Source organism: Phyllobates terribilis, unplaced genomic scaffold, assembly GCF_046119375.1.
Source record: "Phyllobates terribilis strain yellow unplaced genomic scaffold, ASM4611937v1 Scaffold_7__3_contigs__length_470593459, whole genome shotgun sequence".
Classification (NCBI taxonomy): Eukaryota; Metazoa; Chordata; class Amphibia; order Anura; family Dendrobatidae; genus Phyllobates; species Phyllobates terribilis.
Genome location: NW_027362767.1, coordinates 9292281 through 9319398, shown reverse-complemented (window position 1 = coordinate 9319398; position 27118 = coordinate 9292281). Strand labels below are relative to the sequence as shown.

Sequence of the window (27118 nt, the reverse complement as noted above, 5' to 3'; positions counted from 1 at the left end):
CAGTTCCTATAACTGCAGGAAGGTGAGTAATAATGTTTTGAGGTTCCCTACGTTTTTTCTGGAGTGGCTTCTTGTTCCATTGTTTTTTTTTATCTTTTCCCATATAATAAGATTCTACATCTTCATCCTCATCACTGTCTCCATCTTGCTCTGTTTCAGAATCCACTTCACATACTTCCACCTCATCATGAGAATCAATCTCACTTTCCTCTCCTAAATCCTCATTCAGTGTGGGGTCTGCATCATCTAACAGCATGTTTGTTACTTCCTCAACATCAAGGTTTTTTGATAAATTGTACATTTTCCTCTCCATTTCAGCAGATAATCTGAGGGCAAGAGAAGGAATAGTATATATATATAGTAGTTGGGGAACTACTGTATATGCCTGAGCAGCACATTTTCTTTTTTAATCTGCCTTATTTCTATGAAATATCCTCACACTTTGTGCTATACATTCATAAAACAAGCTAAATAAACAATTGTGATGAATAAAAACATAAAATACCAACCTTATTGAGTGTGACAGTCACCAGACCTGGACCCAATCGAGATGGTTTGGGGTGAGCTGGACCGCAGAGTGAAGGCAAAAGGGCCAACAAGTGCTAAGCATCTCTGGGAACTCCTTCAAGATTGTTGGAAGACCATTTCCGGTGACTACCTCCTGTAGCTCATCAAGAGAATGCCAAGAGTGTGCAAAGCAGTCATCAAAGCAAAAGGTGGCTACTGTGAAGACCCTAGAATATAAGACATATTTTCAGTTGTTTCACACTTTTTTGTTAAGTATATAATTCCACATGTGTTAATTCATAGTTTTGATGCCTTCAGTGTGAATGTACAATTTTCAAAGTCATGAAAATACAGAAAAATCTATAAATGAGAAGGTGTGTCCAAACTTTTGGTCTGTACTGTACGCCCTGTACTAGCAGCAATGCTCAGTCACACGATCAGGTGCCATATTAGAGCCGCATCTTCCTTCTCCCCCCGATCACAGGTGTTAATCTTCTTGAAGAGGACGCTTCGCTCTGGTGAGTGCCCCCTTCACCCACCAGTCTGTAATTGTGCCATGTGTACTGATCATCTGCTCATAGCGTCTGGTCATCCTCACTGTGAGACGTGGGCTTAGCCCCAGTCTCCCCCCCCCCCCCCCCCCCGGCTGTCCTTCCCTCGTGATGTGAGCGTGGTGCCCGGCTGTCCTTCCCCCTGTGATGTGAGCGTGGTGCCCGGCTGTCCTTCCCCCTGTGATGTGGGTGTGGTGCCCGACTCTCCTTCACCCTGTGATGTGGGCGTGGTGCCAGTCTGTCCTTCACCCCATGATGTGGGCATGGTGCCCGTCTCCCTCTCCCCATGATGTGGGCGTAGTGCCCGGCTGTCCTTCCCTCGTGATGTGAGCGTGGTGCCCGGCTGTCCTTCCCTCGTGATGTGAGCGTGGTGCCCGGCTGTCCTTCCCTCGTGATGTGGGCGTGGTGCCCGGCTGTCCTTCCCCCTGTGATGTGAGCGTGGTGCCCGGCTGTCCTTCCCCCTGTGATGTGGGTGTGGTGCCCGACTCTCCTTCACCCTGTGATGTGGGCCTGGTGCCAATCTGTCCTTCCCCCTGTGATGTGGGCGTGGTGCCAGTCTGTCCTTCCCCCTGTGATGTGGGCGTGGTGCCAGTCTGTCCTTCCCCCTGTGATGTGGGCGTGGTGCCAGTCTGTCCTTCCCCCTGTGATGTGGGCTTGGTGCCCGTCTGTCCTTCCCCCTGTGATGTGGGCGTGGTGCCAGGCTGTCCTTCCCCCTGTGATGTGGGCTTGGTGCCCGTCTGTCCTTCCCCCTGTGATGTGGGCGTGGTGCCCGTCTGTCCTTCCCCCTGTGATGTGGGCGTGGTGCCCGTCTGTCCTTCCCCCTGTGATGTGGGCGTGGTGCCAGGCTGTCCTTCCCCCTGTGATGTGGGCTTGGTGCCAGGCTGTCCTTCCCCCTGTGATGTGGGCGTGGTGACAGTCTGTCTTTCCCCCTGTGATGTGGGCGTGGTGCCAAGCTGTCCTTCCCCCTGTGATGTGGGCTTGGTGCCAGTCTGTCCTGCCCCCTGTGATGTGGGCTTGGTGCCAGGCTGTCCTGCCCCCTGTGATGTGGGCGTGGTGCCAGGCTGTCCTTCCCCCTGTGATGTGGGCGTGGTGCCAGGCTGTCCTTCCCCCTGTGATGTGGGCGTGGTGCCAGGCTGTCCTTCCCCCTGTGATGTGGGCGTGGTGCCAGGCTGTCCTGCCCCCTGTGATGTGGGCGTGGTGCCAGGCTGTCCTGCCCCCTGTGATGTGGGCGTGGTGCCAGGCTGTCCTGCCCCCTGTGATGTGGGCGTGGTGACAGTCTGTCTTTCCCCCTGTGATATGGGTGTGGTGCCCGGCTCTCCTTCCCCCTGTGATGTGGGCTTGGTGCCTGGCTCTCCTTCCCCCTGTGATGTGGGCGTGGTGCCAGTCTGTCTTTCCCCCTGTGATGTAGGCTTGTGCCCGGCTCTCCTTCCCCCTGTGATGTGAGCGTGGTGCCAGTCTCCCCCTCCCCGTGATGTGAGCCTGGTGCCAGTCTGTCCTTCCCCCTGTGATGTGGGCATGGTGCCAGTCTCCCCCTCCCCGTGATGTGAGCGTGGTGCCAGTCTCTCCCCCTCCCCGTGATGTGAGCGTGGTGCCAGTCTGTCCTTCCCCCTGTGATGTGGGCATGGTGCCCGGCTGCAGCTCTCACGTTGCTCTCTTCGCAGACGTCCTGTTTCGGGAGCTGAAGATCAGACAAGTTGCTCTGAGACATTTTGTTCATTTCCTGAAAGAGACCTCAGATCAGCTGCTTCTGACGGAGCTTCTCAGGTGAGGCCATACGGGCGTCGTGATGGGGGCTCGTGGGGTGTGCCGCCGTGATGAGGGGCCCTTTAGGGGAGCGGGTGGCATGGCGAGAGGTTCTTGGGGAAGAGTGGGCAAGGCGCACCATGGTGTGATTAGGGGTAACTGTGGGTGGGGAGGCCGCTGTGATTGGGGGTGCAGACAGCTGGTGGGGGCACAGTGGTCTTAGGGTCCTGACAGCTGAAGCTTCCAGGGTAAGATGAATGTGGGCTCTTCTTGCCTCGTCAGTTCTTCATGTGCTCCTTTTTCTGATCCCCAGGTTCCTGGAGTGGACGGAGGAGCTGGCGGTGAGTACCCACACTGCGAGCGGGTGTAATCTTATGCTGCGTGCCCCTAATGATACAGACTGTGCCCTCAGATGTGTAAATATAGGGGGCACCTGGACATCCCGGGGGCCGAGGAGCGCAGAGACTTCCTGAAGAGTAAGTGCATCAGGTCAGTGAGCGGAGCGGTGCCCACCTATTCTGGGTGCAGACCACCTATATTCTCTATAGGCAGAGATCTGTGGGATGATGGCCACTGCCCTGACCTGTGACCTCTTCTCCTGCCAGCCTGCCCTTTTCTTCTGAGGATGCCACCCATGTACAGGACCACTACACACTGCTGGAAAGACAGATCATCATCGAGGTGAGCACCGGACCCCCCCATGTGTGTGTGTGACCCTTCTGACCCCGGTCCATCTCTATATCGGATGCCCCTGGCTCCGGGTATTAAGGATGGTGTACCATCGTCTTGATAGGCAAATGACAAACATCTGGAGGCCTCGGGTCAGGAGCTCTTCCGCAAACACCCCCGGAAAGCCTCGCTGCTCTTCATGCCGCTGGTCACCACCCTGTTCTACGCTTGTATCTATCACTACACGGAGGCAGAGGTGAGTGGTGGCCATGCCTCTGGGGGGCCGGGGTTCCCTGGGCTTTCATTTCATTGCTGTCTCTCTGCAGGGTACATTCAGCTCTCCCACCAACCTACGGAAAACATTCAAGGTGAGTGGAACCTGTGGTGGATTAATGGCGTCTGCAGATGGCAGCAAGTGGGCAGGTGCAGCTGTGGCACTTTCATTGGGCCGTACAGCTGCAGGCAGTGTATTAGCGGGTGCGGTGTGATGCGGGCATTGTGTGGGATGGAGTCACGTCGGAGGGAGCGGCTTTGGGAGGGGGAAGGCAGCAGCTGAGGGAGCAGGCTGTGCGAGGGAGCAGGTGGCGGCTGTGCGAGGGAGCAGGTGGCGGCTGTGCGAGGGAGCAGGCGGCGGCTGTGGGAGGGAGCAGGCGGCGGCTGTGGGAGGGAGCAGGCGGCGGCTGTGGGAGGGAGCAGGCGGCGGCTGTGGGAGGGAGCAGGCGGCGGCTGTGGTAGGGAGCAGGCGGCGGCTGTGGTAGGGAGCAGGCAGCGGCTGTGGGAGGGAGCAGGCGGCAGCTGTGGGAGGGAGCAGGCAGCACCTGAGGGAGCAAGCTGTGGGAGGGAGCAGGCGGCGGCTGTGGGAAGAAGCAGGCGGCAGCTGTGGGAGAGAGCAGGCGGTGGCTGTGGGAGGGAGCAGGCGGCGGCTGTGGGAGGGAGCAGGCGGCGGCTGTGGGAGGGAGCAGGCAGCACCTGAGGGAGCAAGCTGTGGGAGGGAGCAGGTGGCGGCTGTGGGAGGGACCAGGCAGCACCTGAGGGAGCAAGCTGTGGGAGGGAGCAGGCGGCGGCTTTGGGAGGGAGCAGGGGGCGGCTGTGGGAGGGAGCAGGCGGCGTCTTTGGGAGGGAGCAGGGGGCGGCTGTGGGAGGACGCGGCTGTGGGAGGGAGCAGGTGGCGGCTGTGGGAGGGAACAGGCAGCACCTGAGGGAGCAGGCAGCACCTGAGGGAGCAAGCTGTGAGAGGGGGCAGGCAGCAGCTGAGGGAGCAGGCTGTGGGACGGAGCAGGCGGCGGCTGTGGGAGGGAGCAGGCAGCGGCTGTGGGAGGACGCGGCTGTAGGAGGGAGCAGGGGGCGGCTGTGGGAGGGAGCAGGCAGCACCTGAGGGAGCAGGCAGCACCTGAGGGAGCAAGCTGTGAGAGGGGGCGGGCAGCAGCTGAGGGAGCAGGCGGCGGCTGTGGGAGGGAGCAGGGGGCGGCTGTGGGAGGGAGCAGGGGGCGGCTGTGGGAGGGAGCAGGGGAGGGCGCGGCTGTGGGAGGGAGCAGGGGGCGGCTGTGGGAGGGAGCAGGGGGCGGCTGTGGGAGGGAGCAGGTGGCGGCTGTGGGAGGGAGCAGGCAGCACCTGAGGGAGCAAGCTGTGAGAGGGGGCAGGCAGCAGCTGAGGGAGCAGGCTGTGGGACGGAGCAGGCGGCGGCTGTGGGAGGGAGCAGGCAGCGGCTGTGGGAGGACGCGGCTGTGGGAGGGAGCAAGGGGCGGCTGTGGGAGGGAGCAGGCAGCACCTGAGGGAGCAGGCAGCACCTGAGGGAGCAAGTTGTGAGAGGGGGCGGGCAGCAGCTGAGGGAGCAGGCGGCGGCTTTGGGAGGGAGCAGGGGGCGGCTGTGGGAGGGAGCAGGGGGCGGCTGTGGGAGGGAGCAGGGGGCGGCTGTGGGAGGACGCGGCTGTGGTAGGGAGCAGGGGAGGGCGCGGCTGTGGGAGGGAGCAGGGGGCGGCTGTGGTAGGGAGCAGGGGAGGGCGCGGCTGTGGGAGGGAGCAGGGGGCGGCTGTGGGAGAGGGGAGGGCGCGGCTGTGGGAGGGAGCAGGGGGCGGCTGTGGGAAGGAGTAGGGGGCGGCTGTGGGAGGACGCGGCTGTGGGAGGGAGCAGGGGAGGGCGCGGCTGTGTGAGGGAGCAGGGGGCGGCGCGGCTGTGTGAGGGAGCAGGGGGCGGCTGTGGGAGGGAGCAAGGGGCGGCTGTGGGAGGGAGCAGGCAGCACCTGAGGGAGCAAGTTGTGACAGGTTGCGGGCAGCAGCTGAGGGAGCAGGCGGCGGCTTTGGGAGGGAGCAGGGGCGGCTGTGGGAGGGAGCAGGGGGCGGCTGTGGGAGGACGCGGCTGTGGGAGGGAGCAGGGGAGGGCGCGGCTGTGGGAGGGAGCAGGGGGCGGCTGTGGTAGGGAGCAGGGGAGGGCGCGGCTGTGGGAGGGAGCAGGGGGCGGCTGTGGGAGGGAGCAGGGGGCGGCTGTGGGAGGGAGCAGGGGAGGGCGCGGCTGTGGGAGGGAGCAGGGGGCGGCTGTGGGAAGGAGTAGGGGGCGGCTGTGGGAGGACGCGGCTGTGGGAGGGAGCAGGGGAGGGCGCGGCTGTGTGAGGGAGCAGGGGGTGGTGCGCCTGTGGGAGGGGGCTGGTGGCGGCGCGGCTGTGGCAGGGGGCGGCGCGGCTGTGGGAGGGAGCAGGGGGCGGCGCGGCTGTGGGAGGGAGGAGGGGGCGGCGCGGCTGTGGGAGGGAGCAGGGGGCGGCTGTGGGAAGGAGTAGGGGGCGGCTGTGGGAAGGAGCAGGGGAGGGCGCGGCTGTGGGAGGGAGCAGGGGGCGGCGCGGCTGTGGGAGGGAGCAGGGGGCGGCGCGGCTGTGGGAGGGAGCAGGGGGCGGTGCGCCTGTGGGAGGGAGCAGGGGGCGGTGCGCCTGTGGGAGGGAGCAGGGGGCGGTGCGCCTGTGGGAGGGGGCTGGTGGCGGTGCGGCTGTGGCAGGGGGCGACGCGGCTGTGGGAGGGAGCAGGGGGCGGCGCGGCTGCGGGAGGGGGCGGCGCGGCTGTGGGAGGGAGCAGGCTGTGGGACGGAGCAGGGGGCGGCTGTGTGAGGGAGCAGGGGGCGGCGCGGCTGTGTGAGGGAGCAGGGGGCGGCGCGGCTGTGTGAGGGAGCAGGGGGCGGCGCGGCTGTGTGAGGGAGCAGGGGGCGACGCGGCTGTGTGAGGGAGCAGGGGGCGGCGCGGCTGTGTGAGGGAGCAGGGGGCGGCGCGGCTGTGGGAGGGAGCAGGGGGCGGCGCGCCTGTGGGAGGGAGCAGGGGGCGGCGCGCCTGTGGGAGGGAGCAGGGGGCGGCGCGCCTGTGGCAGGGGGCGGCGCGGCTGTGGGAGGGGGCTGGTGGCGGCGCGGCTGTGGCAGGGGGCGGCGCGGCTGTGGGAGGGAGCAGGGGGCGGCGCGGCTGTGGGAGGGAGCAGGGGGCGGCTGTGGGAGGGAGCAGGGGAGGGGGCGGCTGTGGGAGGGAGCAGGGGAGGGGGCGGCTGTGGGAGGGAGCAGGGGGCGGCTGTGGGAAGGAGTAGGGGGCGGCTGTGGGAGGACGCGGCTGTGGGAGGGAGCAGGGGAGGGCGCGGCTGTGTGAGGGAGCAGGGGGCGCTGCTGCTGTGGGAGGGAGCAGGGGGTGGTGCGCCTGTGGGAGGGGGCTGGTGGCGGCGCGGCTGTGGCAGGGGGCGGCGCGGCTGTGGGAGGGAGGAGGGGGCGGCGCGGCTGTGGGAGGGAGCAGGGGGCGGCTGTGGGAAGGAGTAGGGGGCGGCTGTGGGAGGGAGCAGGGGAGGGCGCGGCTGTGGGAGGGAGCAGGGGGCGGCGCGGCTGTGGGAGGGAGCAGGGGGCGGCGCGGCTGTGGGAGGGAGCAGGGGGCGGTGCGCCTGTGTGAGGTAGCAGGGGGCGGTGCGCCTGTGGGAGGGAGCAGGGGGCGGTGCGCCTGTGGGAGGGGGCTGGTGGCGGTGCGGCTGTGGCAGGGGGCGACGCGGCTGTGGGAGGGAGCAGGGGGCGGCGCGGCTGCGGGAGGGGGCGGCGCGGCTGTGGGAGGGAGCAGGCTGTGGGACGGAGCAGGGGGCGGCGCGGCTGTGGGAGGGAGCAGGGGGCGGCGCGGCTGTGGGAGGGAGCAGGGGGCGGCTGTGGGAGGGAGCAGGGGGCGGCTGTGGGAGGGAGCAGGGGAGGGCGCGGCTGTGGGAGGGAGCAGGGGGCGGCTGTGGGAGGGAGCAGGGGGCGGCGCGGCTGTGGGAGGGAGGAGGGGGCGGCGCGGCTGTGGGAGGGAGCAGGGGGCGGCTGTGGGAAGGAGTAGGGGCGGCTGTGGGAGGGAGCAGGGGAGGGCGCGGCTGTGGGAGGGAGCAGGGGGCGGCGCGGCTGTGGGAGGGAGCAGGGGGCGGCGCGGCTGTGGGAGGGAGCAGGGGGCGGCGCGGCTGTGGGAGGTAGCAGGGGGCGGTGCGCCTGTGGGAGGGAGCAGGGGGCGGTGCGCCTGTGGGAGGGAGCAGGGGGCGGTGCGCCTGTGGGAGGGGGCTGGTGGCGGTGCGGCTGTGGCAGGGGGCGACGCGGCTGTGGGAGGGAGCAGGGGGCGGCGCGGCTGCGGGAGGGGGCGGCGCGGCTGTGGGACGGAGCAGGGGGCGGCTGTGTGAGGGAGCAGGGGGCGGCGCGGCTGTGTGAGGGAGCAGGGGGCGGCGCGGCTGTGGGAGGGAGCAGGGGGCGGCGCGGCTGTGGGAGGGAGCCGCAGGCTGTGTTAGTGGGCCGTGTGTGGACGTGTTCTGCGGCTGCATTGTAGGCCCCTTTACCACACGCTGTACTGTGTTCCCACAGATCCCGGAGAAGCTGTACATCCTGACGGCGCTGGCGGCTCGGGCCAAGCTGCGGTCCTGGGTGGATGTGGACGCTCTGTTCACCACCAAGGTTTGGAGTCTGTCTTGTATGAGACTGTACGGAGGGTGTGGGGGAGGGGAAGGCGGTATTACACATCACAGTTCTCAGTTGGGATTGATGTGACTGCAGTTGTATTGATGCCCGGTCTTTCTGTTGGGGTAGTGCTCGTTAGTCGGGTGCTTGTTGCTCCCATCATAGTCTCCTTTTCCTGGAACGCACAAGAGGTTAACCCCTTCACGACCTTGCACGTATGGAAAAGTCCAGGTGATTTTGTGCTCACGTCATCGCTGCCGGGTGTCAGCTGTCAGAATCATTGACACTTAGTGTCCCGGCACTTTAACCCCTTCGTCATTGCAGGGGGCCGATCGTTGCTATTGTGAGTCGATGTCGTCATGACGATATCCGGGTCACCAGCACTAGCAAACTTGCTAGATCATGCTCAGTTCAGCGCTGACAGTTTGTACAGCACAGGGATGCTCCTGCATTTCTACACAATACAAGCGATCAGCCGGCAAAAAGTGAAAGTCCCAAAGTGGGACAAAGTAAAAAAAAAAATTGTTAAAATATAAAAAAAAAAAAAAAAAGTTTCCATCCACTATATAATAAGACACATCTGCAGGTTTTTCTCAATATCTGACATGAAATCAGAATAAACCTTTCCCGTTTTAGGTCATTTACCATCATTTTTAATACTTGCCAAATCCCAGAATAATGAGAGAGAGAGAGAAGGTTTTAAGGCATTTTTATTACTTACTGCAAAGTCAGAAGTTTCCATCCATTTCATTAGTATTTGGTGCCATGGCCCTTAACCTGAATGACTTGGGTCAGACGTTTGGGGTCTCCTTCCAGAAGCTTCTCACAATAGTTGGTGGAATTTGGGCCGATTCCTCCTGACAGAACTGGTGTAACTGATCCAGTTGTAGGTCGTCTTGCTCTGGTGTACCTGATCCAGTTGTAGGTCGTCTTGCTCGGCGCTCGCAGCCTTTTCAGCTTTGCCCATAAATTTTCAATGGGATTGAGATCAGGGCTTTGTGATGGCCGCTCCAAAACATGGACTTTGTTATCCTTAAGCCACTCTGTTACCATTTTGGCAGTATGCTTCTTGTCATTGTCCATTTGGAAGACCCATTTCCACCCAAGCTTTAACCTCCTGCCTGATGTCTTGAGATGTTGCTTCAGCATTGCCACATAATCTTCTTTTCTCATGATGCCATCTATTTTGTGAAGTGCACCAGTCCCTCCTGCAGCAAAACAACCCCACAACATGATGCTGCCACCCCCGTGTTTCACAGTTGGGATGGTGTTCTTAGGCTTCCAAGCTTCTCCCTTTTTCCTCCAAACGTAAGGATGGCCATTATGCCCAAAAATTTAAATTTTAGATTCATCAGACCACAGGACAGGTCTCCAAAAAATTAAGGTCTGTGTTCCTGTGTGCGTTTGCAAACATTAATCTGGCTTTTTTATGTTTCTCTTGGAGTAATGGCTTCTTCCTGGTAGAGTGGTCTTTCAGCCCATGTTGATACAGTACTCGTTTCTCTGTGGATATTGCCACAATCTTACCAGCTTCCGCCATCATCTTCACAAGGTCTTTCGCTTTTGTCCTTGGGGTGATATGCACATGTCGGACCAAAGCACGTTCATCTCTGGGACACAGACCCCATCTCCTTCCTCAGAGGTATGATGGCTGGACAAATTCCCATCTTGTTTGTACTTGCGTATAGTTGTTTGTACAGATGAACAAGGCACCTTCAGGTATCTTCAAATTGTACCCAAGGATGAGCCAGACTTGTGAAAGTCCACAATTCTCTTCCTGATATCTTGGCTGATTTCTTTAGACTTTCCCATGATGCTACATACAAATACATCCACAGGTGTGTCTCTAATTAACTCTGATGTTGCCAATCAGAAGCTTCCAAACACATGACATCATCATATGGGCCGTACAGAATTGTTTAAAGGCATAGTAATCTTAGTGTATGTATGCTTTTGACTTTGCAGTAAGTAATAAAAATGCCTTAAAACATTCTCTCTCTCTCATTATTCTGCCATTTGGCAAATATTAAAAATTATGGTAATCCTAATTGTTCTAAAACGGAAAAAGTGTATCCTAATTTCATGCCAGATATTGAGAAAAACATGGAGATGTGTCTTTGTATATAGTGTATGGAAACTATATATTGTACCCGTAAATAAATATTTTTATGGAAAAAAAATACAAACAGAAAAAGTACACATATTTGGTATCGCTGCGTTCGGAATGACCCAACCTATAAAACTGTCCCACTAGTTAACTCCTTTAGTGAACACCGTAAAAAAAAAAAAAAAAAACGAGGCAAAAGATTCTGCTTTATCATAATGGCAAACAAAAAGTGTAATAAAACATCATAAAAAAGACAAATGTTACAGCTCTCAGAGTAAAGCGATACAAAAGTAATATAAAATAGTTTTTGTGTAAAAGAGCCAAAACATGACAAAATTATATGAATGTGGTACCGCTGTAAACGTACTGACCCGAAGAATAAAGCTGCCTTATCAATTTTACCACACGCGGAAGGGCTTAAATTAAACAATTCCCGAATTGCTGGTTTTTGTTCATTCTGCCTCCCAAAAATCGTAATAGAAAGATCAAAAGATGTCAAGTGCCCAAAAATGGCACCAATAAAAACGTCAACCCGTCCCACAAAAAACAAGCCGTCACATGATTCTGTCTTCTGAAATATGGAAAAATTATAGCTCTCAAAATGTGGAGATGCAAAAACTAACTTTTGCACAGCAAAGCATCTTAGTGTGTGACAGCTGCCAAACATATAAAACCCGATATAAATCTGGTTTCTATGTAATCGCACCGACCTGAAGAATAAAGTCGTCTGATCACTTATACGGCACGAGGAACGGCGTAAAAAATATTAAAACCAGTTCTTCACCTGCTGTTGATTTGTTCATTCTGCCTCCCAAAGATTGCAGTAAGGCTCAGCTCACATTTATCCTGCGCTCTGCGCTGAGCGATTACTCCGGGGTTTCTTTTTAAATCTCTGAAATGCGTGTTTCAGACGGACACCCCGGCGGAAAATTCCCTGTAATGAGGCCGATGGAGGCACTGTGGACACCGTAGGACCTGTGATCCGGCGGTGTCCGTTTTTTTAAGCGTGCATAAAAGTGCCGTCGGCCATAGTTTTGTGCACTTCTGAGAAGGACACCACTAAACAGAGGCCAGATGGTGTCCAGAGTAACTCTGCTGCCTCATTATAGTGAATGGATCCCTCGCAGGTTTCATCTGTCACATCACTCAGAGATTTAGATGGAAACCTCGATGTAAGTGCTTAGTGTAGAGCGCAGGATAAATGTGATCCAAAATGTTATGTAACATGTTCCCAACAAAAGCTTCAACTCAATCCACAAAAAAATCCCTTACTCAGGTCCGTCATCTGTTATCAGAAGTATAGGGGGCTTCCACGTTACTGGTAGTACAAAGGCTTTGGAAAAGTGAAATGGCTCCTTACCCCCCAAAAGAAATCCAGCGAATTCTGTGCGCCCAAATCCAAATGTCCCCCTCCGTTCTGAGCCCCACAGTGTGCCTAAACTACAGTTAGCATCCACATGTTTGGCATTCCTGTAGTGATGAGAGCACGCTTAATTTAGGGTGCATGTCTCCAGAATCTCAAGCTGGGCATAACGTACTGGTCACTATAACGTACTGGTCACTACAACGTCAGTTTACAATTTTCACTCGGCAGTATCCACTGCTGCTTGGTTTTGGAAAACACCCAAGTGGTTAAAATGGTCACCACACCTGTAGATAAATTCCCAAAGGAGTATAATTTCCAAAATGGGGTCACTTGTGGGGGATTCTGCTTTTCAAGCACTTCGGGCCCTGTATATGGAGTCCTCATACTATTCTAGGAAACTCTGCGCTCTAGGAGGCAAATAGCGCTCCGTCCCTCCCGAGTCTCACCGTGTGGCTAAACAGTACTGTAACTGTGCAACCAAATATGGGATATTTCTACATTCAGCAAAAATTGTGGAACAAATTTTGGTGCCATTTTTACCCATTTCCCAGTGTGAAAATGTAAAATCTGGGGTTAAAACAAAATTTGGGTCGTAAAACTATAATTTTTTTTTTTTCTCTGCCCAGTGGTGTAAAATTCTGTTACCCAACTGTGGTATCAATATGATCACTGCACCCCTAGATAAACTCATTGAGAGGTGTAGTTTGTAAAATGAGGTCTCTTATGGGGAGTTCTGCTGTTCTGGCATCTCAGGGGCTCTGCCAATGTGACATGGCACCCTCAAACCAGTCCAACAAAATCTGAACTCCGATATGGCGCCCCTTCTTTTCTGAGCTTTGCACTGTGCCTCAAAAGTAGATTTCGACCACATAACTTCAGTGAAGCACCTGGGGGTTTGAAGGTGCTCACCATACAATCTAGATAAGTTCCCTGAGGGGTCTAGTTTCCTAAATGGGGTCACTTGTGGGGGGGTTTCCACTGTTTAGGCACATCAGGGGCTCTCCAAACGCAACATGGCGTCCGCTAATTATTCCAGCAAATTTTGCATTCAAAAAGTCAAATGGCGCTCCTTCCCTTCCGAACCCCTCAAAGTGACTTCAAATGTGATGCGGTCCCTAAAAAAAAAAAAAAAATGGTTTTGAAAATTTTGTTGTAAAAATGAGAACTCGCTGGTCAACTTTAACCCTTATAACTTCCTAAGAAAAAAAAAATATTCAAAAATTGTTCTGATGTAAAGTAGACATGTGGGAAATGTTATTTATTAGCTATTTTGTGTGATATATCTCTCTGATTTAAGGGCATAAGAATTCAAAGTTTGAAAATTGCTACATTTTCCACATTTTTGGCAAATTTCTGTTGGGTTAAAAGGCCCGTCTCTCCACCACCCACCAGTGTTTTTCCTGTCCCTATCAGTGACCAACGCATAGGAGGTGCGCTCGTAGCACTGAAGAGCTTACTGGGTTTTTTTCACAGGCAATAAGGGTCTTCCACCTGGCATCAAGTTTATACTTTTCGTTGTCCCTTTAGGAGAAGGATCCAGCCAGGCAAGTATAAAAGGTCAATGTTTATTTCATATTCATAAAGTCTGGTCCATACTTCATCTAAGGACCCCAAAACCTGAGATACCGCATGTACAAGACTTTATGAGTACGAACTACACATTGACCTTTTATACTTGCCTTTCGCTGGAGATTCCTTTTCCTGTATCGATTGCTGCACCTGACCCTGGGTGGCTCCGTGCGAGGATATACTTGGTTTCTATGCAACGTCCATCCATCCAGCGAGCTGCCCCTTCCTTCATCCCTCCCTGGCTTTGCATTTAGGAGAAGGATGTTCCCAAAAGATCTATGACCCCTTCAACATCTAAGAAAAAGGGGAAAAGATGTGCCACATGCAACACAAAACTACCTGATCCATATGGGAAACAATTATGCCCGGAGTGTATTGCCAAAGTGGTAAAGGAGGAACATGCCTCATTCATGACCGACATGAGGGCCAGAATAAGAGAAGAGGACCAGAATAAGTGAAGAGGACCAGAATAAGTGAAGAGGACCATTATAAGTGAAGAGGACCAGAATAAGTGAAGAGGACCATTATAAGAGAAGAGGACCATTATAAGAGAAGAGGACCAGAATAAGTGAAGAGGACCAGAATAAGTGAAGAGGTCCAGAATAAGTGAAGAGGTCCAGAATAAGTGAAGAGGTCCAGAATAAGTGAAGAGGTCCAGAATAAGTGAAGAGGTCCAGAATAAGAGAAGAGGACCAGAATAAGAGAAGAGGTCCAGAATAAGTGAAGAGGACCATTATAAGTGAAGAGGTCCAGAATAAGTGAAGAGGTCCAGAATAAGTGAAGAGGTCCAGAATAAGTGAAGAGGTCCAGAATAAGTGAAGAGGACCAGAATAAGAGAAGAGGTCCATTATAAGAGAAGAGGTCCATTATAAGAGAAGAGGTCCATTATAAGAGAAGAGGTCCAGAATAAGTGAAGAGGTCCAGAATAAGAGGAGGACCAGAATTTCATCACAGAGTTGGTCTCCCCTCACTCCTCCCAGACAGCACCTAGACCTAAAAGGCCACGATGGGAGTTGTCGTACTATACTGACCCTGAACAGGAGGAAGTGGAAAGTTTTATCCCAACCTTGCCAGAAGAGAAAAATAAATATATTTTCTCTTGGGAAAACACTGATAGGCTCCTATCAACAGTGAGGAATACAGTCAAAATTGAGGATACTCACCAATCCTCTTCAATACAGGATGAAATGTTTGGAGGGTTAAGATCCCAAATGAACAAAGTATTCCCTGTTAATAAACCCATAAAAGCCATGATCCTGGAGGAGTGGGAGGACGTAGAAAAGAAACTGATTGTACCAAGGAGTTTCAAATCACGTCTACCGTTCGAGCCAAAAGAGAGAAAATTATGGGAAAAAAATCCTGACACATCCGTATAGCTAGAGTTGCCAAAAAGACGTCTATCCCATTTGAGGATTCATCAAGGACAGAAAAGCAGTTGGTCTCATGAGAATTTGGGAATCTTCAGCGGCAATTAAATTAAAATACAGGCGTTTTCCATCGAATATGCAGACCTAATGCAGTCGTCTAATGCACCTTATCTTAATGTTAGATCCAGCCTTCTTATCAAAAGTGGTAACAACTTTCCATATGAGCCAGGAAATAGTCTTACCAACCTTCTACCAAAACCATAAAGACGTCAGAAGAACAGTCCTCCAATTCCTGGAGGCTGCAAAGAATTGTCAGTTGGATCCTAATCTGTTTGTTCAGTTTGCTGGAAAGAATAAAAGTAAGAGGACGTCCAAAGAAGAAGGAACCGGCAGCACTGAGCAAAATGGACGCCCGTTGACGCCAAGGAACCAACTTGGAAAAATTGTTGCATATAAAAGAAAAAACAGTGTCCAATCCAGGGTGTTCAAAGTATCAAAATTGTACTTTAATCCGCCAGATTACAACGTTTCGACCGTTCACCGGTCTTTATCAAGTATGGTTACAACCCACAATGTGTTCACTTATATAGTGAGGTCTGCACAAGTGCCAATCACCACAAGTGTCACCTATTTACATAAAATACAGAAATATACAAAATATCATCCTGAGACAGAGCCGCACGGCGTGGACCCCCGCCTCCAAACAGAGCCGCACGGCATGGACCCCCGCCTCCAAACAGAGCCGCACGGCGTGGACCCCCGCCTCCAAACAGAGCCGCACGGCGTGGACCCCCGCCTCCAAACAGAGCCGCACGGCGTGGACCCCCGCCTCCAAACAGAGCCGCACGGCGTGGACCCCCGCCTCCAAACAGAGCAGCACGGCGTGGACCCCCGTCTCCAAACAGAGCAGCACGGCGTGGACCCCCGCCTCCAAACAGAGCCGCACGGCGTGGACCCCCGCCTCCAAATAGCCGCACGGCGTGGACCCCCGCCTCCAAACCGAGACTCGTGTTGTCAGGACCACCACCATCTGCGTATCATCCCCGTCCTACCTGGACCACATGCACAGCGCAGACGTATCCACCACGGTGCGTTACCATCGGAGCACCACATGACAAGTCATGTGATCGTCAGATGACGCGCACCCGCCGGGACGCACGCACGCGCGCGCGCAGGCAGCTAGCCAGGGAAGCCATACAAATGGAACGTCTCCTCCCGGATACCAGGAGCAGCACAGGTGTCCATGTGACGGCGAGGAGTCCAAATCCAGGCTGATACCTCCGAGCAAGGAACTAAAATAGCACATTAAAGAAACAATAGCACATCAGATTGGAGACAACGGACAACAAAGGAAAGGGGAACACAAAAAGAAACACACGTTTAATAAACATATACATTGTTTCCACAATGGTTAATCCAAATGTGTTCCAAATTCAGTCCCCGTCCTCGTGTCCGATCATCTCCAATCAGATCCAGAAAACCATCTGTAGAAAATAAGACGCAGTAAGAAATCACATGATAAAATGACAATAAATACCGATGATGAAGAGGGTAATTAAAACAGACAAACCTTCAAATTGTATTCAGTATTCAAGCCCTCAGGTTGTAAAGACCCTAATTCATAAATCCACCTGAGTTCTTTCTATTTTTTTAATTATTTAGTCTGTCACCCCTCTTCTTAGTACTGGAACACTATCGACATCAAAGGGATAGAGGGAAGAGGACGTCAAAGGAGACTTGGCAAGATGGATTCGGTCAGTGATCAGCCAGACCTATTCAGCAGAAGGGAAATCGCCGGACAACACAAGAGCCCATTCTACTAGGGCAGTAGCCACATTATGGGCCGAGCGAGCAGGAGCCTCAGTGGACCAGATTTGCAGAGCTGCTACATGGACGAATCTTAACATCATTTGCAGACATTATAAACTGTACATTTCATCTGGCCAAAAGTTGGCCTTCGGGAGGAAAGTCCTCCAAAGAGTAGTCCCGCTCTGAATGTATCCCCTGGTATTCTCCTGGTGGTGCTGTTAGGAGGGATGTCCTGGAAAGTAGGCATTAGTCCTACCGGTAATTGGTTTTCCAGGAGTCCATCATGACAGCACCCATTACATTTCCTGCCTATAATTCCTGTCTGCGATATGAAGGTAACGTATGTACAACCCCTGGCAATATTATGGAATCACCGGGCTCGGAGGATGTTCATTCAGTTGTTTAATGTTGTTGAAGAAAAGCAGATCACAGACATGGCACAAAACTAAAGTCATTTCAAATGGCAACTTTAGGGCTTTAAGAAACACTAAAAGAAATCAAGATTAAAAATGTGGTACTCAGTAAGGGTAATTTTTTTCAGACCAAGCAGAGGGAAAAAAATTATGGAATCACTCAATTCTGAGGAAAAAATTATGGAATCATGAAAACAAACACACAAAAGAACACTCCAATACATCACTAGTATTTTGTTGCACCACCTCTGGCTTTAATAACAGCCTGCAGTCTCTGAGGCATGGACTTAATGAGTGACAAACAGTACTCTTCATCAATCTGGCTCCAACTTTCTCTGATTGCTGTTGCCAGATCAGCTTTGCAGGTTGGAGCCTTGTCAGGGACCATTTTCTTCAACTTCCACCAAAGATTTTCAATTGGATTGCGATCTGGACTATTTGCAGGCCATGACATTGACCTTATGTGTCTTCTTTCAAGGAATGTTTTCACAGTTTTTGCTCTATGGCAGGATGCATTATCATCTTGAAAAATGATGTCATCATCCCCAAACATCCTTTCAATTGATGGGATAAGAAAACTGTCCAAAATATCAATGTACACTTGGGCATTTATTGAAGATGTAATGACAGCCATCTCCCCAGTGCCTTTACCTGACCTGCAGCCCCATATCATCAATGACTGTGGAAATTTCCATGTTCTCTTCATGCCGTCATCTTTATAAATCTCATTGGAACGGCACCAAACAAAAGTCCCAGCATCATCACCTTGCCCAATGCAGATTCGCGGCTCATCACTGAATATGACTTTCATCCAGTCATCCACAGTCCACGATTGCTTTTCCTTAGCCCATTGTAACCTTGTTTTTTTCTGTTTAGGTGTTAATGATGGCTTATGTTTAGCTTTTCTGTATGTAAATCCCATTTACTTTAGGCTTTTTCTTACAGTTCGGTCACAGACATTGACTCCAGTTTCCTCCCATTCGTTCCTCATTTGTTTTGTTGTGCGTTTCCTGTTTTGGAGACCTATTGCTTTAAGTTTCTGGTCTTGAGGCTTTGATGTCTTCCTTGGTCTACCAGTATGTTTGCCTTTAACAACCTTCCCATGTTGTTTGTATTTGGTCCAGATTTTAGACACAGCTGACTGTGAACAACCAACATCTTTTGCAACATTTGCGTGATGATTTACCTTATTTTAAGAGTTTGATAATCCTCTCCTTTGTTTCAATTGACATCTCTCGTGTTGGAGCCATGATTCATGTCAGTCCTCTTGGTGCAACAGCTCTCCAAGGTGTGATCACTCCTTTTTAGATGCAGACTAACGAGTAGATCTAATTTGATGCAGATGTTAGTTTTGGAAATGAAAATTTACAGAGTGATTCCATATTTTTTTCCTCAGAATTGAGTGATTCCATAATTTTTTCCCTCTGCTTGGTCTGAAAAAATTACCCTTACTGAGTACCACATTTTTTTTCTTGATTTCTTTTAGTGTTTCTTAAAGCCCTAAAGTTGCCATTTGAAATGACTTTAGTTTTGTGCCATGTCTGTGATCTGCTTTTTTTCAACAACATTAAACAACTGAATGAACATCCTCCGAGCCCGGTGATTCCATAATTTTTGCCAGGGGTTGTAGAAGGAAAGTAGATCCATCCTAGTGTGGTACTTGGAAAATCACTGGTGGTTGGTGGAGGGAGGGGTCTTTTAACCTGTTGTGTATTCCTGTCCTATCAAGGATATGAAGGACCTCCTGATGGTGCTGTCATGATGGACTCCTGGAAAACCAATTACCGGTAGGACTAACGCCTACTTTGTCTCCTCAGAACTGGCTGGGGTACACCAAGAAGAAAGCTCCCGTCGGCTTCCATCGCGTGGTGGAGATTTTACATAGGAATGGAGCCCCTACTCAGGTGTGTGGCCCCCTGTGTTTGGTGGGGTAGTGAGGGTCCTGCTGCACTGCTGTAGCTTTATCTCTCTCTCTCTTTCCCTCAGGTTCTCCAGGATTACATTCGGCTGGTGGAGGACGCTGAGACACGAATTTCCCTGGCCACTAAGTACAAGTGTCATGACGTGGTGATCGATGTGAGTCCTGATGAGTAGGGGACCTCCAAAATGTCAGTCCCTGCCCCCCCACAGATGCTCCACTGTAATAATTAAAGTATATCCAGGACTTGTCGTCCAGTTCTGCTCATCCTGAGCTTCTTGAATCATGATTTAAAGGACAGAAATGCTGATATACAGTTGTGCTCAAAAGTTTACATACCCCGGCAGAATTGTTCCTTTCTTGCCCTTGTTTCAGAGAATATGAATGATAACAAAAATACTTTTTCTCCACTCATGGTTATTGGTTGGGTGAAGCCATTTATTGTCAAACTACTGTGTTTTCACTTTTTAAGTCTTCATGCCAACCAAAAACATCCAAATGACCCTGATCAAAAGTTCACATACCCCAGTTCTTAATGCCGTGTATTGCCCCCTCTACCATCAATGACAGCTTGAAGTCTTTGGTGGTAGTTGTGGATGAGGTTCTTTATTTTCTCAGATGGTAAAGCTGCCCATTCTTCTTGACAAAAAGCCTCCAGTTCCTGTAAGTTCTTGGGCTGTCTAGCATGAACTGCGCGCTTGAGATCTCCCCAGAGTGGCTCAATGATATTGAGGTCAGGAGACTGAGATGGCCACTCCAGAACCTTCACTTTGTTCTGCTGTAGCCAATGACAGGTCGACTTGTCCTTGTGTTTTGTATCGTTGTCATGTTGGAACGTCCAAGTACGTCCCATGCGCATCTTCCAGGCTGATGAGTGCAATTTTGCCTCTAGTATTTGCTGATAACGTGCTGCATTCATCTTTCCTTCAACTTTTACCAAGTTTCCTGTGCCTTTGTAGCTCACACATCCCCAAAACATCAGCGATCCACCTCCGTGCTTTACTGTAGGAATGGTGTTCCTTTCATCATAGGCCTTGTTGACCTCTCTCCAAATGTAACGTTTATGGTTGAGGCCAAAAAGTTCAATTTTGGTCTCATCACTCCAAATTACCTTGTTCCAGAAGTTTTGAGGCTTGTCTCTGTGCTGTTTGGCGTATTGTAGGCAAGATACTTTGTGGCATTTGCTCAGTAATGTCTTTCTTTTTGCGACTCGACCATGCAGCCCATTTTTCAAGTGCCTCCTTATTGTGCATCTTGAAACAGCCACACCGCTAGTTTTCAGAGAGTCCTGAATTTCAGCTGATGTTATTTGTGGGTTTTTCTTTGCATCCCAAACAATTTTCCTGGCAGTTGTGGCCGAAAGTTTAGTTGGTCTACCTGACCGTGGTTTGGTTTTTACAGAGCCCCTGATTTTCCATTTGTTAATCACAGTTTGAACGCTGCTGACTGACTGGCATTATCAATTCCTTGGATATTTTTTTGTATCCCTTTCCTGTGTTATACAGTTCAACTACCTTTTCCTGTAGATCCGTTGACAATTCTTTTGCTTTCCCCATGACTCACAATCCAGAAACGTCAGTGGCTGGATGAAAGATGCAAGAGTCTGTCTGGATCCCAGAAACTCACTCAGCTTTTATGCACACACACTGATTACAGGTCACAGGTGAGGATGTTACCTTTAGTAGCCATTCAAACCCATTTGTGTCACATTCTGTGCATGTTATCAGGCCAAAATCACAAGGGTATGTGAACTTTTGATCAGGGTCATTTCGATGTTTTTGGTTGTCATTAGGATTTAAAAAGAGAAAACACAGTAGGTTGACAATAAATGGTTTCACCCAACCAATAACCATGAGTGGAGAAAAAGTATTTTTGTTATCATTCATATTCTCTGAAACAAGGCCAAGGAAGGAAAAATTATGCCGGGGTATGTAAACTTTTGAGCACAACTGTACAGTCATGGCTGAAAGTGTTGGCACCTGTTATTGTTCCAGTAGATGAAGTATTTCTCCCAGACAATTGTTGCAATTACACGTTTTGTTTGTTTATTTTATTTGTGTATTTTGGATAAAAAAAAAAGAGCAAAAAAGGCAAATTGGACACGAAAACCCAAAAATGGGCCGGACAAAATTGTTGCACCCTTTGGAATAAATAACTGCAATCAGTCGCTTCCTATAACCATCAGCTTCTTACACCTCGCCTGGGATCTTGGACTCTTCTTACACACTTCTCCCGATCTCTCATATGTGAAGGCATCTTCTCCCAACAGCAATTGTAAGATCAATGGGATTTAGATCCGGACTCATTGCTGCCACTTCAGAACTCTCAGCGCTTTGTTTCCATCCATTTCTGGGGGCTTCTTGCAGTATGTTTGGGGTCATTGTCCTGCGGAAGACCCATGACCTAGGACACAAACGTAGCTTTCTGGCACTACATTGCCACCCAAATTCCTTTTGGTAATCTTCAGATTTAATGATGCCTTGCACACAGTCAAGGCACCCAGTGCCAGAGGCAACAGAACAACCCCAAAACATTTGTGACCCTCCACCATATTTGACTGTAGGTACTGTGCTCTTTTCTTTGTAGGCCTCATTCAGTTTTCGGTAAACAGCATGATGTACTTTACCAAAATGCTTTATTTTGGTCTCATCTTTCCATAATACACTTTCACAGATGGATTTTAACTTACATACAGTACAGACCAAAAGTTTGGACACACCTTCTCATTTAAAGATTTTTCTGTATTTTCATGACTTTGAAAATTGTACATTCACACTGAAGGCATCAAAACTATGAATTAACACATGTGGAATTATATACTTAACAAAAAAGTGTGAAACAACTGAAAATATGTCTTATATTCTAGGTTCTTCAAAGTAGCCACCTTTCGCTTTGATGACTGCTTCGCACACTCTTGGCATTCTCTTGATGAGCTTCGAGGTAGTCACCGGAAATGGTTTTCACTTCACAGGTGTGCCCTGTCAGGTTTAATAAGTGGGATTTCTTGCCTTATAAATGGGGTTGGGACCATCAGTTGTGTTGTGCAGAAGTCTGGTGGATACACAGCTGATTGTTCTACTGAATAGACTGTTAGCTGCTTTTTTCTTGCCATAATACAAATTCTAAGTAAAGAAAAACAAGTGGCCATCATTACTTTAAGAAATGAAGGTCAGTCAGTCTGAAAAATTGGGAAAACTTTGAAAGTGTCCCCAAGTTCAGTTGCAAAAACCATCAAGCGCTACAAAGAAACTGGCTCACATGAGGACTGCCCCAGGAAAGGAAGACCAAGAGTCACCTCTGCTTCTGAGGATAAGTTTATCCGAGTCACCAGCCTCAGAAATCACAGGTTAACAGCAGCTCAGATTAGAGACCAGGTCAATGCCACACAGAGTTCTAGCTGCAGACACATCTCTACAACAACGGTTAAGAGGAGACTTTGTGCAGCAGGCCTTCATGGTAAAATAGCTGCTAGGAAACCACTGCTAAGGACAGGCAACAAGCAGAAGAGACTTGTTTGGGCTAAAGAACACAAGGAATGGACATTAGACCAGTGGAAATCTGTGCTTTGGTCTGATGAGTCCAAATTTGAGATCTTTGGTTCCAACCACCGTGTCTTTGTGCGACGCAGAAAAGGTGAACGGATGGACTCTACATGCCTGGTTCCCACCGTGAAGCATGGAGGAGGAGGTGTGATGGTGTGGGGGGGCTTTGCTGGTGACACTGTTGGGGATTTGTTCAAAATTGAAGGCATACTGAACCAGCATGGCTACCACAGCATCTTGCAGCGGCATGCTATTCCATCCGGTTTGCTTTTAGTTGGACCATCATTTATTTTTCAACAGGACAATGACCCCAAACACCTCCAGGCTGTGTAAGGGCTATTTGACCATGAGGGAGAGTGATGGGGTGCTACGCCAGATGACCTGGCCCCCACAGTCACCAGACCTGAACCCAATCGAGATGGTTTGGGGTGAGCTGGACCGCAGAGTGAAGGCAAAAGGGCCAACAAGTGCTAAGCATCTCTGGGAACTCCTTCAAGATTGTTGGAAGACCATTTCCGGTGACTACCTCTTGAAGCTCATCAAGAGAATGCCAAGAGTGTGCAAAGCAGTCATCAAAGCAAAAGGTGGCTACTTTGAAGAACCTAGAATATAAGACATATTTTCAGTTGTTTCACACTTTTTTGGTAAGTATATAATTCCACATGTGGTAATTCATAGTTTTGATGCCTTCAGTGCGAATGTACAATTTTCATAGTCATGAAAATACAGAAAAATCTTTAAATGAGGTGTGTCCAAACTTTTGGTCTGTACTGTACATTTTGGCATACTGCAGTCTAGCTTTATGTGTCTGTGTCAGCAGTGGGGTCTTCCTGGGTCTCCTGCCATAGCGTTTCATTTCATTCACATGTGGATGGATAGTTCGCACAGACACTGCTGCGCCCTGAGCCTGCAGGACAGCTTGGATTTCTTTAGAACTTGATTGGGGCTTATCCACCATCCGGACTATCCTGTGTTCTAGTCCACTTCCAGGGAGATTAGGTGCAGTGCCATGAGTTGTTAACTTCTTGATTATATTGCGCACCGTGGACAAAGGAACATCAAGATCTCTAGAGGTGGACTTGTAATCTTGAGATTGGTGATATTGTTCAACAATTTTGGTTCTCAAGTCCTCAGACAGTTCTCTTCTCTTCTTTCTGTTCTCCATGTTTAGTGTGGCACGCACAGACACACAATGCAAAGATTGAGGCAACTTCTCCCCTTTTTATCTGGTTTCTGTGTAATATTCATATTGCCCACACCTATTACTTGCCATAGGTGAGAGTGAACGAGCATCACACGCTTGAAACAAAGTTCTTTACCCACAATTTTGGAAAGGTGCCAACAATTTTGTCCGGCTCATTTTTAGGGTTTTGTGTGGAATTTTGTCCAATTTGTCGATTTCTCTCTTTGTGTTGTTCCAATACACAAAGGTGATAAACCTGTGTATAACAAACAGGTGTAATTGCAATAATTATCTGGGAGAAATACTTCATGATCTGGAACAATTTCTATGGTGCCAACACTTTAGGCCATGACTGTATATCAGCATTTCTGTCCTTCTATTCCTGATCCAAGAAGCTCAGGATGAGCAGAACTGGACGACAAGTCCTGGATATACTTTATTACAGTGGAGCATCTGTGGGGCGCAGGAACTGACATTTTGGAGGCCATGACTGTGTGTGTACAATGGGGAAAATAAGTATTAGATCCACTTACACAGAATGGAGAGGTCTGTAATATTTATCGCAGGTCACTTCACCTGTGAGAGACAATCTAAAATCAGAAAATCCCATTGTAGGATTGTTACATAATTAATTTGCATTTTATTGCATGAAATAAGTATTTGATACAATAGAAAAACAGAAGTTAATATTTGGTGCAGAAACCTTTGTTACAATTCCAGAGGTCAGACGTTTCCTGTAGTTCTTGACCCGGTTTGCACACACTGCAGCAGGGATTTTGGCCCCCTCCTCCATACAGATCTTCTCCAGATCTCTCAGGTTTTGGGGCTGTCGCTGGGCAACATTGAGTTTCAGCTCCATCCAAAGATTTTCTATTGGGTTCATGTCTGGAGACTGGCTAGGACACTCCAGGACCTTGAGATGCTTCTTACGGAGCCACTCCTTAGTTGCCCTGGCTGTGTGTTTCGGGTCATTGTCATGCTGGAAGACCCAGCCACGACCCATCTTCAATGCTCTTACTGAGGGAAGGAGGTCGTTGGACAAAATCATGGGCACACAGCTTTATATAAAAACCAACAGGTCTGTGAGAGACAGAATTCTCGCTGGTCGGTGATCAAATAATTAATTAGCATTTTACTGCATGAAATATTTAGAAATCATACAGTGGGATTTTATTTTAGATTGTGTCTCTCACAGGTGAAGGGACCTGCGATAAAAATGACAGACCTCTCCATTCTGTGTAGGTGGGAAACCTGCAAAATCAGCAGAGAATCAAATACTTATTACTCCCACTGTGTGTATATATATATATACCCTCACCCTGCACTGTGTATATAAATATGTATGTATGTGTCTGCATTGCTCGCCACCCCATCTTTCTGGCCTTCTATATACCACATGGGTTATGGGGGGCCGAACACTGACCTCTATGTTTATTGCCCCCAAAGACATACAGAGACCTGAAAGACCGGCATCAGCTGATGGTTTATCGATGTAAAGTGGAGCGGGGGTCTCCGGAGGAAGAGAAGATTGACGGCCTCCTCAGTAACATGGTGAGTAGGAGCGGCCATACCAAGGATGCATGGGGTCTCCTCAGTGCCATAAGTCGGGGGTCGGGACCCTCTCCGTGCCACTCTAGATTATGGGGGGATGGTCATTGATTGTCTGCCCGGCCCCCTGGGGTCCTCGCTGCTCCCTCATCTAATCTTTATTTATATTTCTAGCAAATTCGTTGGAAAAACTAAACGTGGAGAGAGGAGGAGGCCAGCAACCAACGAGGAGGAGGCCAGCGACCAACGAGGAGGAGGCCAGCAACCAACGAGGAGGAGGCCAGCAACCAACGAGGAGGAGGCCAGCGACCAACGAGGAGGAGGCCAGCGACCAACGAGGAGGAGGCCAGCGACCAACGAGGAGGAGGCCATAATAAAGAGATGAGCACCTGGCATGATCCTGTGTGATAATGGGGGGTCCCGGGAGAGACACGTGTGATGAATATGGGGGGGGGGAGACGCGTGTGATGAATATGGGGGGGGGAGACACGTGTGCTGAATATGAGGGGGGGAGACGCGTGTGATGAATATGAGGGGGGAGACGCGTGTGATGAATATGGGGGGACAGATGGGTGTGATGAATAGGAGGGGGGGGAGACGCGTGTGATGAATATGAGGGGGGGGAGACGCGTGTGATGAATATGAGGGGGGGGAGACGCGTGTGATGAATATGAGGGGGGGGGAGACGCATGTGATGAATATGAGGGGGGGGGAGACGCATGTGATGAATATGAGGGGGGGGGAGACGCGTGTGATGAATATGAGGGGGGGGAGACGCGTGTGATGAATATGAGGGGGGGGGAGACGCGTGTGATGAATATGAGGGGGGAGAGACGCGTGTGATGAATATGAGGGGGGAGAGACACGTGTGATGAATATGAGGGGGGGTTGGACACGTGTGATGAATATGGGGGGAGACGCGTGTGAATATGAGGGGGGGACACGTGTGATGAATATGAGGGGGGGGAGACACGTGTGATGAATATGAGGGGGGGAGACACGTGTGATGAATATGAGGGGGGGAGACACGTGTGATGAATATGAGGGGGGGGGAGACACGTGTGATGAATATGAGGGGGGGGAGACGTGTGATGAATATGGGGGGGAGACACATGTGATGAATATGAGGGGGGGGGAGACGCGTGTGATGAATATGAGGGGGGAGAGACGCGTGTGATGAATATGAGGGAGGGGAGAGATGCGTGTGATGAATATGAGGGAGGGGAGAGACGCGTGTGATGAATATGAGGGAGGGGAGAGACGCGTGTGATGAATATGAGGGAGGGGAGAGACGCGTGTGATGAATATGAGGGGGGAGACGCGTGTGATGAATATGGGGGGGAGACACGTGTGATGAATATGGGGGGGACTCGGGTGATGAATATGGGGTAAGGGGGGAGAGACACGTGTGATGAATATGGGGGAGACGCGTGTGATGAATATGAGGGAGGGGAGAGACGCGTGTGATAAATATGAGGGGGGAGACGCGTGTGATGAATATGGGGGGGACTCGGGTGATGAATATGGGGTAAGGGGGGAGAGACACGTGTGATGAATATGGGGGAGACGCGTGTGATGAATATGGGGGGGGGGGTGAGACGTGTGTGATGAATATGGGGGAGAGACGCGTGTTATGAATATGGAGGGAGTCCCGGGAGAGGCATGTGTGATGAATATGGTGTGTGTGTGGGGGGGAGAGACGCGTGTGACGAATATAGGGGGGACGACACACACACGTGTGATGAATATAAGGGGAGGAGAGACGTGTGTGATAAATATGGTGGGGGGAGACGCGTGTGATGAATATGGGGAAAAGAGATACGTGTGATGAATATGGGGGGGGGCAGAGACGCGTGTGATGAATATGGGGGGGAAGAAACGCATGTGATGAATATGGGGGGGAGAGAGGCGT

At 51.1% G+C, this 27118-nt stretch overlaps 1 protein-coding gene across 2 annotated transcripts in view; it reads left to right on the top strand.

Moving 5' to 3' along the window:
- The window catches only part of VIPAS39 (VPS33B interacting protein, apical-basolateral polarity regulator, spe-39 homolog), a 31873-nt gene extending 6274 nt beyond the window's left edge, over positions 1-25599 (top strand). The window contains exons 8-20 of one of the 2 annotated variants that reach the window (XR_012247296.1): positions 992-1025; positions 2720-2822; positions 3115-3142; positions 3214-3290; positions 3407-3482; positions 3595-3726; positions 3797-3838; positions 8292-8381; positions 18833-18919; positions 19002-19091; positions 25105-25209; positions 25381-25463; positions 25508-25599. Coding sequence is in view for 1 of the 2 variants with exons in the window: in XM_073638135.1 (XP_073494236.1) it covers positions 992-1025; positions 2720-2822; positions 3115-3142; positions 3214-3290; positions 3407-3482; positions 3595-3726; positions 3797-3838; positions 8292-8381; positions 18833-18919; positions 19002-19091; positions 25105-25209; positions 25381-25401 (885 nt within the window). In the remaining variant the exon portion in view is untranslated. Of the gene's footprint in view, positions 1-991; positions 1026-2719; positions 2823-3114; positions 3143-3213; positions 3291-3406; positions 3483-3594; positions 3727-3796; positions 3839-8291; positions 8382-18832; positions 18920-19001; positions 19092-25104; positions 25210-25380 lie in introns of both variants that reach the window. The other variant, XM_073638135.1, reaches the window with a different exon arrangement.
- The last annotated feature ends 1519 nt before the right edge of the window (positions 25600-27118 follow it).